At 35.3% G+C, this 19,544-nt stretch overlaps 1 protein-coding gene across 1 annotated transcript in view; it reads right to left on the bottom strand.

Annotated features, from left to right (window-relative positions):
* Nucleotides 1–7,954: 7,954 nt before the first annotated feature.
* Zip99C (Zinc transporter Zip99C) overlaps nt 7,955–19,544 on the bottom strand; it is a 29,349-nt gene continuing 17,759 nt past the window's right edge. The window contains exons 3-8 of the mRNA XM_088268148.1: nt 18,677–18,893; nt 16,428–16,722; nt 11,673–11,793; nt 10,592–10,677; nt 9,895–9,964; nt 7,955–8,858 (exon numbers count right to left, since the gene is read on the bottom strand). Coding sequence (XP_088124274.1) covers nt 8,683–8,858; nt 9,895–9,964; nt 10,592–10,677; nt 11,673–11,793; nt 16,428–16,722; nt 18,677–18,893 — 965 coding nt within the window. The 3' untranslated portion in view covers nt 7,955–8,682. The remainder of the gene's footprint in view (nt 8,859–9,894; nt 9,965–10,591; nt 10,678–11,672; nt 11,794–16,427; nt 16,723–18,676; nt 18,894–19,544) is intronic.

Genomic DNA, 19,544 nt, shown 5'->3' with positions numbered 1-19,544 from the left:
TTGAGTGAAATTATAGGCTATTTTTTACTATAAAAATTAATACAGCAAATAATAAAAATAGTACATTTTGAATGTCTTTAACAAAATTCAAATAAAACAGTACTCAAAGTTTACCATTTAATTATTTTAGATTAAAATTGTATTACAATTTTTTTTCAATAATTTCAACGAGACACTCTCGAGTAAAAAAGACATTATTTTATCTAGTATTGTAGAGAAGACTTTGTTTTCTTAGTCTAACCTTTTTACACAAGCATTTTTATGCTAATGTACCATTAAATATTGAAATCATTCGTACGAAGGATGGCAAAGACATTAAGTTTAAAAAAAAATATATATTACTATTTTTTGTTATTAACAGAATGTTTACGGCCTACACATATATGTGCGTTTTAGAAACCTTATGTTGCGGCAATATGCACGTATTACGCTTACATTAAACTTCATAGTAAAAAATCGCGTCTTAAACGTCTAATTTCTTATTATGTTTGCTTTGCTGTGTAGCGGATAGGTGTCACTATATTAATGTGCAAAGGCAATAGCCGCAAGTTAAAATCAGTAGTTTTGAGATAAACGAGTTTACATTTAACATAAAATGATGCTTTGTGCCAAAACATGTATCAAATTATGCAATTATGCGGCTATTTGGATAATGAATATCTCGGTAAAGGAAAGAGATAGAGCGAAATATGTGATTGTATATGATAGAGGCCATTTATAAGAATGCTTTGGGCCGTGTTACGCCATACAGCCGCAACTTGAGTTACGCCTAGTTGCCTTTACACATTAGTATGACAGAAAAATATCATTGATTATTTTCTGTCATCATTCTTTCGATGTGATTTAATATCGCCAGCATCAAATTACATTTCTTTAACACAATACGGCATAATCTATGTTGTCAAAGCCTCCATATTAATTTCTCAGGTAAAAAATACCAAATAACGTTCTACTTTTGTAATAATTTCAAAAAACATAAAAATACTTCGAAACGACTTTAGTACATTATAAATACTCACATTTTTGTCATATTACTACAGGATGGCAGAAAATAAATCGCCCTATCGGAAGATGTTCTAATTTTTTCAAATGTGAACTGGACAAGAAGTAAGAAATACCGACATCTGGAGGACGTGTAAGATGTAGGATATCGCGAAGACGACAACGAAGGCGATACTGGAATGATCATGTAAACAGAATGTCAGAAGACAGACTTCTACGTATCGCCCTTCAAGGCAATCCTGAAGGACGCAGACCCCCAGGCAGACCTCCGAAAAGATGGAGAGACAGCTGGGAGTCAACATGGCTCGATGATTTGGGGGCCACACGAGCTTAAGTACTCTCTTATGGTAGAGAAAGTCCTAAAGAAGTTTTTGAGGTATCTCTACATGAGAGAGTACGGCTATTATACTTGGCTCTACCCGACCCAGTTTCTCCAGGGTATGCTTGGCTACAATAGTTTAGAGACTAGAAGGAATGTGTATTTGATTACGCATTTTTATCGATTGTTGCGCGGTATGATCGATAATCCTGAAATTATCCGGAGCATTGGTCTGTATGTTCCCGATAGTTACCTAAGACAGCGTCGGCATAGATTGTTTCACATTCCTATACACAGGACCAACCTGCCGATGGTTATGCCTGTAGGAAGAGCTACCGCTATGTTGAACAATATCACATTGGATATTGATCTGTTCCATGTGTCCGAAGAAGTTTTCCGAAGCGGGATTCTTCTACACATTTAAGTCTTATTGCTTACTTTTATCATAATATATACGCCTTGAATATTTTTTTTAATGTATATATTATTTTTTTATTAAATAAATTGAATTGAATTGAATTGAACATCCCAAGAGCGACATGCGGAGGCACTGACAGATCCCTAGGATCTACAAAAAGAAGAAGAAGGACTAGACAGCTGCAGTATACAAACAGATTGATAAAACGGGCAGAAAATATGTAACAACACTGGCGGCAGCCACTTGACGGATATCATATTTTCCACTTTTTCATTCCAACGGAAAAAAATGTAACAGTCCAAATTAAGATTTCTCTCACTCGATAAAAAAAATTATTTATTAAAAAAATTATCAAAAAAAAAAAAAATCGGATGAGTAATTTTGCCCCACCCTAAATCTGTTTGTATACTGCAGCTGTCTAGTTCGCAATTGTCAAATATTATTGACGTATTTACAAACATTAACATATCTTCTGAGAGTGATTAATTTTGTGCCACCCTTTATTACAAAATAACATCATTTTTTTTACTAAATAATGAGTCATAGATCAGAAGTACCTTACAAAAGAAACAACAAATATGTTTCAGTATGAAATAATTTTAAATTAAAATAAATTACTTATTTTGGAAAATTTGTGATGAGCCTCATTTTAAAGTTGTAAATAAATAATAATAATAATAATTAAACCCTTATCCGCACCCCAATGGTGCATAGGGCACTGCTTCATATGAACACAGTGTTATCTTGATCGTTTAAAGGTGATCAGCCCTCCGCTTTAGGTACCAGTCCAGGGTAATATTGAATAAATATTACAGTGAAAAAATCACTTATATTTATTTGACCCCCCCTGGGAATCGAACCCGGGACCTCCAGAACGGTAGCCGAGCGTGCTGACCATTACACTACAGAGGCGGACAGAGGTAAAATAAATATTAAAATTAAATATATTTTTGTAAAAAACAAAAGTTTTGGAGGTAAAAATAAAATTAAAACTATGTTAGAAACTGGAAAATTCAAAACCTCTGAGGGGGCAAGGAGCCAAGGGGCCCAAAAAGTTTGAGAACCTCTGCTCCAAAGGAAAATAATTCAAGAGAAATATAGTACATATGATTTTTTTACATAACAATAAAAACACAAATATTTTTTTTATTTACATAATTTACGAGACAATATCATAATAAAATCTGGATATACTGTGCATATTTTAATTATTTAATAAAATAATTAATCAAAACGGATATTTGAGTAAACAGATTAATTTCAAATTTTAAACGATTTTTTTGTTTAAAAACCCAAGCTATAAATTTATACAATATTTCGGGTGTCTAAATGTCAACCGTGGGTAAAATGGCGAATGTTACACGCGTATAAAGTGATCTCTCAAACCAGACTATGACAGGTGATAAGCCCCGCACCTAGACTTCCATATTCTTCTTCATCAATGTTGAGATATAAACATAAAACAAGTGGACAAAACCCAGATTTGTGAACAAATTTTGACACTCAAAATACCGTATCTATGTATTTTATAACTAACAATATATCGTGGGTATACTGGCAAAAAAACTTTAACTCTAAAATCACTGTTTGAATAATCCCTGTTACTTAAAGCTTTTAGCCTGAATAAAATACCCGCTATTAAACTTAAATAGATGCCTGAGGCGAATACTGGGTATAAAGTGGTATGACTTCGTCAGGAATGACGATGTGAGGAGAAGAACTCAACAGCCCCTCATACTGGAAGTCCTGAAGAGAAGAAGGTGGACATGGTTGGGACATGTCCTTAGAATGCCACCTGAGGGCATCAACCCCTCATGTCTCTTCTTCCAACCCCGAGGATTCCGGCGCCCCGGAAGGCCGCTGACGACCATTCACCGACTATACTCAGCGGAACTTCGAGACGCCGGACTGACCTGGGAGGAAGCCAAGGAGATGGCGCGTGACAGAGTGACTTGGAGACGACTCGTGTTGGCCATATGCTCCACCTAGGGAGCGAACATGGAAAGAAGAAGAAGAAGAAGAAACTTAAAATTGAATTTACTTTTAAAACCACATAAATATGACATTTCAAACTACTTGGTGTATTTTGCCAGTTTATAGAATGTTTAAACTTTATAATACTGCGTATTTTTGAGTTAAGGTTTTTTGCCAGTACACCCACGATATCATGATATCAGTAATAATGATATGAATACATTTGTGAATATATATATATATATATATATATATATATATATATATATATATATATATATATGTATATATATATATGTATATATATATATATATATATATATATATATATATATATATATATATATATATATATATATATATATATATATATATATATATATATATATATACAGTATCTACTCAATGAATTAGGGCCACCCATTATTTTTTTGAATACTCTGAAATCTTTTGGATTATTACATTTATTTTACATAAATACTTTAAGTTTTTTATTGACATCTAATATCATGTATATTACCTTCAATAATATGTAAAATATACCTGGATTATTTAAGCGTTTACAAAATTTTAAACCCTTTTTCTGAGAAAGGTCCCTAATTAGCACAGGTAGACAGATAGTTGAAAGTTCAAAAAAAAGCCCTATCTCATTTATTAGTGAAGTTTCTTGAGTTCTGATTGTTGTTTTGTTCAGAGAGGTTATATAGTTATCGTGTCTTGTGAAAAAAACTTAATTTTTAATTTTAGTTCATAAAGTATAATTTTTTTTTGTAAACACAAGTGTTTTTTTTGAAAAGGACAAAATGGGAAAAAGTAAAGACATTTCTGAGGAAAAAAAGTCTAGTGTTATAGTGCTACTGAAATTAGGAATACTATCTAATAGAGAAATTTCAAAAAAAGAAAACGTTTCTCGTCAAACAGTGGACAAAATTTCAAAATCAATAAAAAATCAGTCACCCGCCACCAGCAATCAGCGAAAGAACTGTCGTAAGATTAGAAAAACAACACCGAGGACTGATCAAAAAATCGTTCAAAGTGCCTTAGAAAACCGAAGTGCATCAGCAAAAACATTAAAAATAAAATTGGAAGAAGAGGGTATAAATATATCGGTATCAACACTGAGGCGACGTCTTTACGAAGTAAATCTGAAATGCAGGCGCCCTGTAAAAGTACCAAAATTGACACCACGAATGAAAGCGGATCGATTAAAATGGGCCAGGCTACATCGAAATTACTCGGTAGATGATTGGAAAAAGGTATTTATTTAAATTGAATTTTCAACATATCATTTTAGTCAATAAACTTATATATTTGAATTAAACTTAAATTTTCATTATTTTTCAGGTCATCTTTAGTGATGAGTGCCGGTTAGAAGCCGTGACAGAGAGCCGTCGATTCGTCAGGAGAACACCAATGGAACGTTACAATGAGGCCTGTGTGGTTAAAGTTATCAAACACCCCCCTGCAACAATGATATGGTCATGTATTATTAACAATTTACCTGGGCCGTTGTTTTTCGTGGAAGGAACAATGAACCAAAATTCCTATAAGCAGGTCCTCGAACGAATTTTATTGCCCTTCTACCATACACTCGACCCAACAGAAGGTCCATACACCTTCATGCAGGATGGGGCACCTTGCCACCGGGCTAAATCAATAATAAAAATTTTGTCTAACAAAAATCTGCCTTTGCTCCCCTGGCCTGGAAATTCTCCGGACCTTAATCCTATAGAAAACGTATGGAGCATGTTAAAAAATAAGGTATACTCATTCTCAAATCCGACAGTAGACTGTCTAAAAAAAAAATTCAAAAAATTAGGTCAGAAGACGAAGAAATAAAAAACACGATAAAACAGTGCATTTTAAGTATGCCAAAAAGAATTGAGGCAGTTATTTCTGCCAAAGGTGGAAATAATAAATACTAACTATATTTATATGAAAATATATGCATAATTTAAGCGTAATAAAGTGTTCTTGTGTAAATAAAATTCAATGTTGTTTTATTCAAGGTTTTCTCTGAGTTATTCCTGTTTGAATTGAGAAATTGCGCGAAATTCTGCGTGGCCCTAATTCATTGAGTAGATACTGTATATATATATATATATATATATATATATATATATATATATATATATATATATATATATATATATATTTGTTTAGTCTAAAACTAGTATTTTCCATGCAAAATCTCATTTTTTACGCAGTCAGACTGCATGCCCTAAAAACAGATTTGTTACTCTACAAAAGTTATTTCTACAATTAAAAAATATATTTGTATTTTCTCTAAAAATAATTACATCTTATTTCTAATATATTTATATTTCAAACAAATCAATATAAAATATATATATATATATATATATTAAGTGTATGAATTTTATAATTTGTTAACGTGTATGTACAAATGACTTTTTTAACATTTTTTCTTGACCTGTTCAGTAGTTAGTTTTGTAAAAAAAAAGTATCATTTTACACAATACTTTTTTTTTTAAAATAACTAATTCTAGGAAATAAAATATTAACCCTTAGTGCTGGAGTGCTGTAGAGGAAGCAAGCACAGTTGCCGCAATACTAGAGTGCAAAATAAATATATTATTTTTGTTTTTGTCTTGGCCCGCAAAGGCAAAAACCAACTTGGCGGATTTCTATGGGAGTTTGCCTTCTGAAAACTATAAGGCGTTTAAAAAATTTGCTCAGCAAGTAATTACTATGTTTGGTAGTACGTAAATTTGTGAAAAAACATTTTCAATTCTGAATTATCGAAAAAATTAACACTGATTGCGGTTATCGGATCCACACCTGGACGCAATGCTACGCGTAACTACTTAAAAAATGCAAGCTTATATAAAAATACTCGCAAGTCAAATGCAACCCCGAAAATCTCATTGATTTATTTATTACAATAAATGTCGTAAAAATATATAGTAAATATTTTTTTGGTTAATCTAAAATAATTGTACACAAATATTGTAGGTATACTGTGATAACATGTGTTTACCTATTCCCCATGTAAAATATTTGACCTTTTTACCACAAAAGGACCCATATTTTAACCCATCGGCATACCAGCCGTCATTTTACATTCGCATATGACCCGTGGTATAAAGCACACCTCTGTCCGCAGGCTAATTCATATTATAAAGATACTTTCGGGTGATATCTACATATCATATAAGAAAACCTTTGGTAACGCATTATTTATCATTATTTTTATACAAATTTATTAATTGCACTTGACCAAAGATGTCCCTGTAAGGATAGAATTATCATTTTGAGTAAAATATCAACTAAAATCAGTAAAAATTTAAAAATTTACATCCCCGGCACAATGTTTTACTGAGTTATTTTTTTCATGTTTTTTGTCAATTTATCACATTCCTGATCTAGACAATACATAAAATATGTGCGTAAGAGTTATATGTACTTTATTTATTGGTATAACAGTAATAGTTTTAATTTTATGTTACACATAAAATTATACACACAGTTTATTTTATAACTCTGTTCAATTTGAACGCTTTTGACGCTTCAAAAGTATGAGTCACACGTGAGCTTTATGATTTGTTGGACCTTTTTCTGCATTTAAACATTATTTCTATGTTTGTTCTCGTTTTATCAGGTGAAAAATATTAGCGCTTCATTTTTTGACAAACAGTGTCACCTCCCCTTCGGGCGGGGCAACTTTTTTACTTTCGGGGATACATTTAATTAGTATATTTATATACATATATATATTTTTTAAACTGATATGTGGATAGGTTAGATAAAATATAAAATAAGCAGCTATTTTTAGTAAGCTGATTAGTTTAAAACCCTAGCACTAAGTGGTTAATTAAAATGATGTAGGTAAAACAGAAAAATAGTATAAAGTGCGGTTTTAGTGTTTGAATATGACAACAGATGGCAGTACAAGTGCCATTTTAGATAAATATCACCGGGCTTTAGTTATAAGCACAGCCGATCATGTACGCTTATACTCCTTTGAGGAAAGTTTTGTTTGGACGACCGTGTACGGCCATACTCCCAAACAGGTTAGTGACCTAATATAAGCATAAAATTACATAGGTCTTAATAAAACAACTAAAAATAATTCGATCAAAATATCAACAATGATACATTAACCTTTCCCTTACGGTGCTGAAAACTACTGCGTGCAACGGTGATATGTATTTTGTACACCATATGAAAATGTGGTTTAAAAACGGGAAAAATGTGAATATTCATAAATATTGCTTTCATTTTGTAATATTAGCTTTGGTAACAATTTTGTAATGTTAGCTTTGGTAAGTATCTGAAAATGAGAAGAAAAAAATACATCGCAAGTAGCCGCAATAGCTGGCGTAGCGACACGACCGCCGCGGAGGACGACCTACGCGCCAGTAAAAGAAGATCGGCGGAAACAGTATCAAGCCGTGTGCGCGTGTACGTAAAGCACGGCACGCAAGCACACACTGAGAAACGTTTGTGATTCTATCCCCGATTTTTTCACAATTTATTTGTTTCCATCACTGCAAATGAATAACTTTATATTCATTTCATTTCATTCATTCAAACACTTATTCGCACCCCAATGGTGCATAGGGCACTGCATCATATAAACGCAGTGTTATCTTGATCGTTAACACATGAAGGAAAGGTGATCAGCCCTCCGCTTCCGGTACCAGTCCAAGGTAATATTGAATAAATATAAGAGTGAAAAAATCACTTATATTTATTTGACCCCCCCCTGGGAATCGAACCCGGGACCTCCAGTACGGAAGTCGAGCGTGCTGACCATTACACTACGGAGGCGGACTTTATATTATAATACGTTATTGTATTACGGAGGAATACAAAAATAACCTATTACATTTCATATTGATATTGTTATTTTTAAAGTAGAGTTGTAGTAAATCCATATCACCGGGAGGAAAAGGTTAAAGAAACCATTCTTGTTGACGGTATAATATATTACACAGGAATGGATCTAGTCCACTAAGACGGTTAGGGTTCCCATTATCACAATGCCGGCGATGAGCGCCGTCAGCTGCTTCAGGGATTCGATGGGGCTTTCCTCTTTGAGAAGGTCCGGTAGTACGGTGATTAGGGCGATGTGGAGGAAGCCGCCGGCTGTAAACGGCAATATCCAACTGGTTTTGGCCTCTGAAAAATATAACAATCGTTTCACAAACATAAAACAGTATTTCTTTCTTCATCTGTTAGAGTCATGTCGGATCCCCTGATGTCGACTATCACTTAAGAGTAATTGTCCTTGTCTTGGGCAGCTCTAAACAGTCCTGATCCCCGTCCAATCTCGTATATTCCGGAGCCAGGAGATCTGCCTTCTGCCCACACCTCGTCGGCCCTCTATTAGGTGCAATAGATTGTACTTGTCTCCTGTCAGCACATGCCGCAGATAGGACACCTTCCGAACCTTGATCTTCTTCTCTGGTTTCAATCCTGGGATTGGTTTGCGGCGATTTCCTCAATTCTTCTCTTCCATTCTTCCCTGTCTTGTGTGGCTCTTTTGAAATGTGCATATGATGAGCAGCGCACGTCCTAGTCTCAGCACAGGTCCTCCAGGTACTCTGGGCGTGGGCGTCCACTAGAGTTTGTCCCCATTATGGCATGCAAGAGACTTTCTTGACGTATTACATGGCCGATCCATCTTGCACGCCTTTCGGACAAGGTCCTGAGCAGTCCCAGACCTTTATATCAGTCAGCAACTGTCTCCTGTATTTCTTTGTCCAAAACTCTGTTGGGCTTTTGAGATTTGTTGAAATTTTACTACTCGATGACAATACACTAAAATGAAATATGTATCTATTAAAATGACTGTCATCTGTCAAAAACAAGATTTTTTGTTATATTCTATCATTAATTGATACATATTTCGTAAGTAATATCCTGATAATAAGTAGTGAAACAACAAAGCAAAAATATCAGGTAATGTTTTTTTTTCGTCAGCAACACTGCATATAGCGAAAAATGTGGCAAACGCCATTGATAACGCATGGCTAAAATAAGACAACGAGGACTTATGCGGATAACGCATGGCCAAAATAGGACACTGGAGGTGTGTGCGGTAGATGCATGGCTAAAATAAGACAGTGTGTGTGCGGTTGATAAAGCATGACTAAAATATCCAGTGCAAAAGTATTCAAAATCCCTTATGTTTGAATATTTAAAACAAAGTTACCCAAAGTATTGTTGGCACCGCTGAAGGCGACGGCTGTCATGGCCCCAAATAAACCACCAGTGGCAGTAGCCTGTGAAAGAAATAATATCATTTAGTGCTAATACTTATTTTCTTCTAACCCTTACAGATTATCATCTATCACACATCGTTTTGACAGTAAAATTCTATAACCCATTATTTATATAATCAATTATATGTATGATTTTCACAGACTTCCACGTATCGCCCTTCAAGGAAACCCTGAAGTTCGCAGACCCCCAGGAAGACCTCCAAAAAGGTAAAAAGACTGTTTGGGAGTCAAAATTGGAATGTACAAACAGATCCGTAGGATCTACAAAAAGAAGAAGAAGATATGTATGATAGATGTTCGGATGGTGAAATAAGGAAAGAATGCAAAGGCCGAGATAAGCATTACTGATAAAATTAAGAAAGGTGTGTTGAGATGGTTTGGACATGTGAAGAAAGAACGGTAAAACAAATTTATGAGGTAAATGTAGTTGGAAAAGAAGCTGTATCTCTACATGAGAGAGTACGGGTCCTTGGCTCTACCCGACCGAGTTTCTCCAGGGTGTGCTTGGCTACAATAGTTTAGAGACTAGAAGGAATGTGTATTTGATTACATTGTAAATGAAAACACCTTCTGGACTTTGATATAACTACAATACGGAGGCGGACAAATAAAAAGTGTCATATTTACCAATTGAGCCTTGGCCGCATCCCACCGTGAAAAGCCGCTTCTCAAAAGGATGGCGAAATCTCCCACTTCATGGGGAATCTCGTGCACTAAAATCAATACACAAAGACATGATTGAACTCTTTAGGACTCCTTGGTGCGAAGTAGACTCGAGAGTGGCTCCATGATTTGGGGGCCACATAAGCTTAACCATCAATTAGTCGCATGGGGTCAAAGCAATTTCGCATAAAAAAATTAACCATTTTCTGCTTCGCATTTGATATTTAGTTCATGTTATTTATTTTAAATATGATAAAATCAATAAAGCACTTTAATAATAATAAAGTTTTATTATCTTATTTATTTAATAAATAAAAAGCAGTTATGTATTTTCCTTGTGAGTAATTAAGGGTTAAATACCCTCTTATGGTGGAGTTAGTCCAAAAGAAGTTTCTGAGGTATCTCTACATGAGAGAGTACGGGCATTATCCTTGGCTCTACCTATTTGAGCATTTGGCATTACCCTTTGAGGAAAGTTTTTTTTGGACGACCACGTATAGCCATACTCCCGGTAAGGTCAATTGTGGATAATATAAGAGTATACAGGTATTATCCTTGGCTCTACCGGACCGAGTTCCTCCAGGGTATGCTCGGCTACAATAGTTTAAACTAGAAGGAATGTGTATTTGATTACGCATTTTTATCCATTGTTGCGCTGTATGATGGATAATCCTGAAATTATCCAGAGCATTGGTCTGTATGTTCCCGATAGTTAGCTAAGACAGCGTCGGCATAGATCGTTTCCCATTCCTATATTCAGGGCCAACCTGCCGATGGTTATGCCTGTAGGAAGATTACAAAAGCCTAAGCGGCACATTATTAAAAATAGGTATCAAATCGTGGTATAGTGGGTTTGAACTGAGAAACTCTGACTCAAGAGTCTGGGACACTGGCCACGGGACCACAACCTGACACTATTTGTAATATTATACTTTTCATTTTTACTTAATAAAATTTTTGTTTAGTTTACCATGGGCGGTATTCTGTGAATTATCGTAGTCTTTCCTTTAAATGTTACAGGTAAATAAATAATAGTTTCTCTTACCTAATATAGCGAATGTGGACAGCATTCCCACCCTGAAGGACACTAGGAATGAACCTCCCACAGCCAAGCCATGGGTGAAATTGTCAATAGAATTGGCCATCAGATTCAGGTACCCAGAAACCTAGAATAAGATGAAACGCGTCACATATTATCATATATATAGCTCACTAGCCCAGAAAATGTACTATATCCCAGCAAAAGAGGCATATTTTTAACTTAATATTTACCCGCTACAGGGTAGAATGTGTTGTTTTTGCATTTTGAAGAAAGGGTATTGTTTAATTATTTTTTTAAATATACTAAATATTTTTCAAATGGAGAAAATACATTCAGGTTTTACCAAAAAAGATCTGTTGCACAGTAAAAAGTTCAATAAGTGGCTTGATATTTATTTTTAATACATTGTATTATATTTTTAAACTTTAAAAACGTTCTCCTGAAAAATCAAGTTTTTTGATTAATGACGTTCTTGAAAGGAGTGAAATTTTGGATATATTACCCAAAACAAATTTAAAGAAGTCTTTCTAATATTTTAAATTATCCCTTGTTCAGCCTTACATTTTACATGAATTTCTAACAAAAGCGCATAAAACGTGTATTGAACTGTTAAGTACATATTTACTGAATGTATTAAAAATGGTAATCTTTCAAGCACCTTCTACTACGTGACAGATAGGTTTTATTTGCCGATATTTAAAAAAAAAAGATAACGCGGCCAGACCACAAATTGACTTTATATATATATATATTTATGGACACAATCCACAACCTGACTAACTGTTAGATTCTAGATACTGTAATATTAAAATAGCACTTTAATTTAAATGTCTGATGAATCGCTCACTTATTATCTCAAACGTGTGAATGATAGAGATGTTGATTTTTTTTTAATGATAAAATTAATAGCTGATATTATTAAGTGGTCATTGATACAAATTAGCACTGTTTAATTTATTGACATAATTAGACCTCAAGGAACTTATACAAATTAATAATAATAAAACCCTTATCCGCACCCCAATGGTGCATAGGGCACTGCTTCATATAAACGCAGTGTTATCTTGATCGTTTACACATGAAGGAAAGATGATCAGCCTTCCGCTTCAGGTACCAGTCCAGGGTAATATTGAATAAATATTACAGTGAAAAAAATCACTTATATTTATTTAGCCCCCCTTGGGAATCGAACCCGGGACCTCCAGAACGGTAGCCGAGAGTGCTGACCATTACACTACGGAGGCGGACAAAAACGACCATACCATGTTGAATGCACCGGTTCTCGTCCAAGGAACTTATACAAATTAATAATAATAAAACCCTTATCCGCACACCAATGGTGCATAGGGCACTGCTTCATATAAACGCAGTGTTATCTTGATCGTTTACACATGAAGGAAAGATGATCAGCCTTCCGCTTCAGGTACCAGTCCAGGGTAATATTCTGGGAATCGAACCCGTTCTGGAGGTCCCTCCAGAATGGTAGCCGAGCGTGCTGACCATTGCACTACGGAGGCGGACGCAAATTAGTACTGTATAATTTATTGACATAATTAGACCTTGAGAAACTAATATAAATTATCACTGTATAATATTGACCTGCAAAAATCAGCAGTGTATAATTTATTTTGGTCATTAATGACACAATTCGACTTTCAAAGGACCCGTACGATTTAACTTGAGTAGGGTGGTTAATGACACAAGTCGACCTCAAAGGACCAGTACAAATTAAAAGAGTATAATTTATCTTCTGAATTTATCTTCAGAAGGACGAAAGCAGAGTGAACGCTGTTGAAATGCGCTCCCTCAGACGAATGTGTGGAAAATCATTGTATGACAGAATTAAAAACGAAGATATAAGAAAGGAATGTAAGGCTGAACGAGGAATAATTGAAAAGATTAGGAAGAATTCTTTGCGGTGGTATGGACATGTGGAGCGAATGGATAACGAGAGATTGACTTATAAAATATATGTGGCGAATGTGAGAGGGAAAACAGAACGAGGACGACCGAAAAAGACTTGGCACGATCAGATCAATCAGAACCTAAAATCTGGCGGCGTCAAAAGTCTGCGTAATCGGAGGGCATGTATGACTAGATGTATGGATGTGAAGGAGGCGAGAAGTGTATGTCAGGACAGAAGAGTGTGGCGTTCCATCCTCTCTGCCTACCCCTGCGGGGAAACGGCGTGATGGTAGTAATAATAATAAAAATAATAAATTATCTTCGATATTAATGACACTATTACAAAATTAATGCTTCAAATATTGATCATATTTATTTTTAAGTAAAAAGGTAGCAAAATGACACAATTTCACAGAATATAAAGATAATTTACAAAAATTATTGAAATATGTTAGTGGTTTGGCGGGTATCGCTCGCACATCATTTGAAATTAGAACGACTTCAAGTGTGAGTTCGCCAGACCCCAATTAAAAACAAAAGAACCAATTAGTAGCGTTTTTTCCATACTCCGCAACGGACAAGTCTTGCGCTACTCATTTCATTGTGCCACTGACAAAAGGACAACCAATAAAGAGAAAATCACCCTGATCCCAGCGCTGGATCAACTACCAAACAAGCATAAGAGGTCAGTTCTTTTATTTCATCTGTAGTGTTAGCATTTGTCGGAATCACCGCCCCCTTGTCTTGAAGGTTCTGATGATACATCATCGAACTAACTTGAAGAGATTTCACGACTCCAATCGTCCTCTCATTAACAGAGAGAACATGAGATTCTCCCGATATTTCGAACGTACGTGTCGCTACCACGTGGTGGCCAATAATTTGAGGACACTTGGTCCTGAAATTACATGTGGTACAGCAAAACCTCTATCTATCGTTTCTAAAGGGACCTATTAAAATAAACCATGAATGCGGGAAAACAATGAATGCGGGATTAAGAAGTCAACACACAAGAAGATACAATTGAGTAAAGATACCGTCCTCCCAATCTGCATAACAATGGTAAAATAAAATTTGAGGCAGAATACAAATTTTAGATGCAAATAAATGTATTTATTTAACAGAACCAAAAAAATATGAATGTTTCATGCAGTGTAAATAATCTTTGATGGACATTTGTTTTTTGACTGTTTTATTTTAGTAAATCAACAGTATATTTTGGGCTTTGGAAATATATATTTTTTTGGCGTCAGTTATTGAATGTGCGTAGTAGAAAGCTTTTAATTTTTAAAAGAGTGTGCATGCTTCTGAAGATAAAAGTACAGGCAGCGGCTCCTCTTCATCAATATAGACCTCTGCTATATCTGTCAACCTTAAGTCGGACAATTTTTTTATAGTTTCTATCCCACACGTTGGAATATTGTCATCGATTGTAACAAAATTGAGAAGACTGTAAAAAAAAACAGACAAAATATATCAAATGTGCAGCGTGATTCAAGCGATGAATGCGGTAAAATGTTAGATAGAAACGATCGATGCGATCTATCTTGTATGAAATAAATTCGGGATAGAAGAATTAAACGACACATCCGGGAAAACGATTATTCGAGGAACGATAGATAGATAGGTTTCACTGTAATTTTGTTCGCACTGTGGCGAAACCATCGGTCCCGCGTGTTTGTTCACACGTGCCAAACAAAGGTCCTTCGAGCTTTTAGTTTATTATTTTTTTAGTTTTGTTTCGTACTGTGGTGAAACCAGTTAGTATGAATTAGAAATATCGTTAGTAATAAAAATTGGTTTAAAAAATATGAAACGGCAAATTGTAAAATTTACAAAGGTTTGATATATTGTCAATTATTTATAAATGTGATTGACAAGATATTCCAATTGTAAGATTACAATGTTGGCGGCAATCTACTAATTATCTACACTCGACGACCTTTAAATCGTCAATTAAACGTACCCACTTTGCGTTATGCAACACTGATAGCTTTCTTCATTCTCAGATAGTGACTTTATATCTCGGTATTAACAATAACCGATAAGGCAACCAACTCTGACCCAGTATCGACAGATTATAGGCGATTGGTAATAAAAGTAATTTGCGGCAGGAAACGATGTTGGCCGATAAAAAATCAATTAAATATATTTAGCGGACAAAATTCTCAAACTTTCTAATAAAATTTCTGGAAACTATTTGCAATTTCAAATTCACACAAATAAAAATATAAATTACAAATACTTTAACAAAAAAAATCTTTTCATTAATTGGTTCAGCAGTAACTTAGTGGTAAAATCGATCCATTTTTAATTTAAATTTTACTCATCAAATACCACTATTTCTTAAAATACCACCGTATTTCACCGGTGTTTGAAAATGATGCAGAATGCATCGAAACATGTGTCGATGTAGATTTTAAGAAATAGTGGTATTTATTGAGTAAAATTTAAATTAAAAATTAAAAAAATATACAGAAAAAGATTAGATATTATAAAATATATTATTATTATTATTTTATAGACCTCAACACATTGTTGTCGGGCGGTTATAATCCAGGATTCGGACCTCACATACAAATATAACAGTTTCTGCTTAATAAAAAGCTTCTTCATATCACCAATAGATGTCACTAGTGAAAATTCTAGTGATCATATAAATAAAACTTCCAAGAATTTGAGTAGTGTGGTTGTCAATAATGGGTAGAATTGGTGAATGTTACCCGTAAATGCCCAGACTTCCATATTCTTCTTCATCTTTGATGAAATGTCAAAAAAAAATAAAAAATATTTTTAAAAAGTGGTATTACACAAAGTGATCATAAGAAGAGTGTTTCAGGTGACTGTACTCACGTGTATGGCCTTTTCCTTGTCGCCTTGCTCCTTCTTCTGCGTCTCGCGGATGGTCCGGCCGATCCAGCGGTTCCCCTTGAGGCAGCGCCCCCGCGCCACCCCGTCGGCCAGCAGCCCCCCGCAGGCGCCCGAGTCGCCCAGCACCAGGCCGCAGGAGGCCTGCGCCCCCTCAGCGTTGTTGTTGAACAAGCAGCTCTCGGCCAGCGGCGCGTGCCCGTCGTCGCACAGCACGGCGCCCCCGTTCCGAGCGTCCCCGCCGGCCTTCTCGCGCTTGGTCTTCTCCATCGCGATTAGCCTGAAAATTTATTTATTTAATTAAACTAACAAACGATTAGGACTTGCAGAGTCCGCATTTAACAGTATGAAGGCTGTCTGGAGATCGGATTTATACTCGGTGAAGACCAAATGCCGCCTATACAATGCCTGCATTGCTCCTGTTCTCTTATACGGCTGTGAAACATGGCACCTTACAAAGGCCCAGAGCAGCCGTGTACTGAGCTTTGAGAATAGGTGTCTGCGGAGAATTTTAGGCATGCGGTGGTTTGACTTTGTGAGGAATGAAGAGATACGCAGCAAATATTGGTCACAACTGTCTTCAAGAAAAGGCGATTCAGTTGGCTTGGCCATGTACTCGGCTTGCCTCCTGAGAGCCTTAATCAAGCTTGCCTCTTTTACAAGGCATCAGGTTCGCGCCGCCCAGGACGACCACTGCTGACAATTCGTTGGCAGTTCTCGTCAGAACTTCAAGAAGCGGATCTGACTTGGGAGGATGCAAGGGGGCTGGCAGCCGACAGAAAAACTTGGAGACAGTTTGTGGACTCCATATGCTCTACCTAGGGAGCGGATATGGTTTAATAATAATAAATTAACAAAACTACATCACCGGAAATGTGAATAGCAGAAATTTAATTGTTTAGAAAAAGGTTCTGAACCTTTAAGTCAAGGAGCACTTTCGATCGTAAGGAAAATTGGCGGTACCCAAAAACTAAAGATTCAATTCATACTACAATGAAACTCCTAACGGTTGAACTTCTTCAGTGCCACTAACCTGAAAATCAATTTAAGCGGTTTAGTGCCACAAGCGCATTAACGCGCTCTCCAATTCCGTGTTCGCCAGGCCGGCCATACAAAATAATACGCTTTCATTTGAGCTTGTCGCAAGCCAATATCAAATCCAATGGCAATATTTTTTAATTAGAATATATAGAAATGTGTATTAGAAACATAAAGAAATACTAAAATATTACAGAAGTGGAAAAAAAAGGGGAGGACCGATCACCTCTCCTTCATGTGTTAACGATCAAGATGACACTGCGTTTATAAGATGCAGTGCCCTATGCACCATTGGGGTGCGGATAAGGGTTTGATGATGATGATGAAAATATTAAAAAATTTACCGATATTATCAAAGTTACAGTCTTTCTAAAACCTTTCACATTTTTGCTGAAAAAAAATACAGCCTGCTGGGTGCGGCCATGTTTATTTATTTAAACTTCACGCACAGAAAGTAAATAAGTACATTGTCAGGCTTATCGCTAAAAAGCAATATCTTCCAACCAACCAATAACAGACTAGTCATATTGATCAAAACGTTTGATGCCATATATAGCTGTTTGCAATCAGAGGGTAGATAGTACTCAAAAAAACATGAATTACAAATTGCCATTAAAAAAACACCTTCCGGCATTGAAATCATTAGCACAAATTAAATTATATTTTATTTATTGTTTCGGCATTCACTTTATGGTAAGACATGATGAAATTGTAAAAGAAAAACACTTGTTTTTTACCACTTGAGTTTATTTTATTATGACGACTAATTTCGTAAGCTATGTACGTGTATATTCTGGTCAAATACATATAAACTAAAATATAAAAAATAATTATCTGTTCTATAAATAAGTAGAGGGGTAAGTTAGGGGAAAGGGGGGGTTATTCAAAGGGGCGAAGTTAGAAAACAAAGGAAAAATGGAGGGCAAAAGTGAAGGGACTATTGGGACGTTTGTGAATAAATTTACAGTATCAAATGAAATAATTTTAGCTTTTGAAGGAATGACTAAATTTTTGGTTTTATCGATAAATTCTAAGGTATTCTTTACGCTATATCTTATATCAATCAAGATTTGTCACAAATCTCATTTATTTGTCTTATTCCTCATATTTTCGAAATAAGACCCCATGTCTTATTGCCTCATAAATTTTTGTCAACTGCATACCTCGATATTCAAATTATATAGTCACCCACAAACCTGTGAATGTCTTCAATCTCCAACTGGCTGGAGGAGACCTTCTGCTTGGTAAGGGCCGGGTGCTCGGCGGGGGACTCCTTCACCTCCTCGGGCTTCGGAACGCCACCGTCGGAGTCCTGCTCATCGTGAGGTTCGGCAAACAGCTTCTCCACGATGATGAAGAGAAGCAGGCCGCAGAGCACCCACGATCCGCACTTGAGAGACACATGACCGCTCTCTGTAACCAAAACAGCATTCATTCATTCATTATTTTTGACATCTCGATACAGATGAAGAAGAATATGGAAGTCTGGGCATTTACGGGGCTTACTTTCAATTTTTTTTTTTTCAATTTATTAAATAATAATTCATATATACATAATAAAGAATTTCAGATAACGCACCAATAAAATAATATGTAATTTACCAAAAATTGTAACCGAATTTGGTCAGAGGCTTCATTTACCTGGTTACCAAACTACACAATGTTTCGCACATAAAAAAATTAAAAATTAAGAAAAAAAAAGTTAAAAAGTATAATATAATTAAAATGTAACTTTGTTTTAAAATCACTATAAATATTTTATTATAACTTATTTATAATGTCTACCGGTTAGCTTCGAAACCAGTAGACATTATAATTAAGTTATAATAAAATATTTATAGTGATTTTAAAACAAAGTAAGATTTTAATTATAAAATAGAAAATCACAAAGTTAGTGCTTCAAATATAAATTGTAAGTTAAAAAGTGCCTTCCTACAGTTGGTCGCCCCACATAAATAAAGTTAGTTTTTTTCCGTCTTATTCCTCATTACTGAGGGTTCTGACCCTTGTGGAAGCAATGACTCTTCTCCCGTTATTTCTTACCTATGCTACTCTCCCTCTCTT

This window comes from Brachycentrus maculatus, unplaced genomic scaffold (genome assembly GCF_059751285.1).
Source record: "Brachycentrus maculatus isolate JH-2025_06_01 unplaced genomic scaffold, ASM5975128v1 h1tg000313l, whole genome shotgun sequence".
NCBI classification, from domain to species: domain Eukaryota; kingdom Metazoa; phylum Arthropoda; class Insecta; order Trichoptera; family Brachycentridae; genus Brachycentrus; species Brachycentrus maculatus.
Note: the sequence above shows the minus strand (reverse complement) of the source record. Positions and strands in the feature narration are given on the sequence as shown.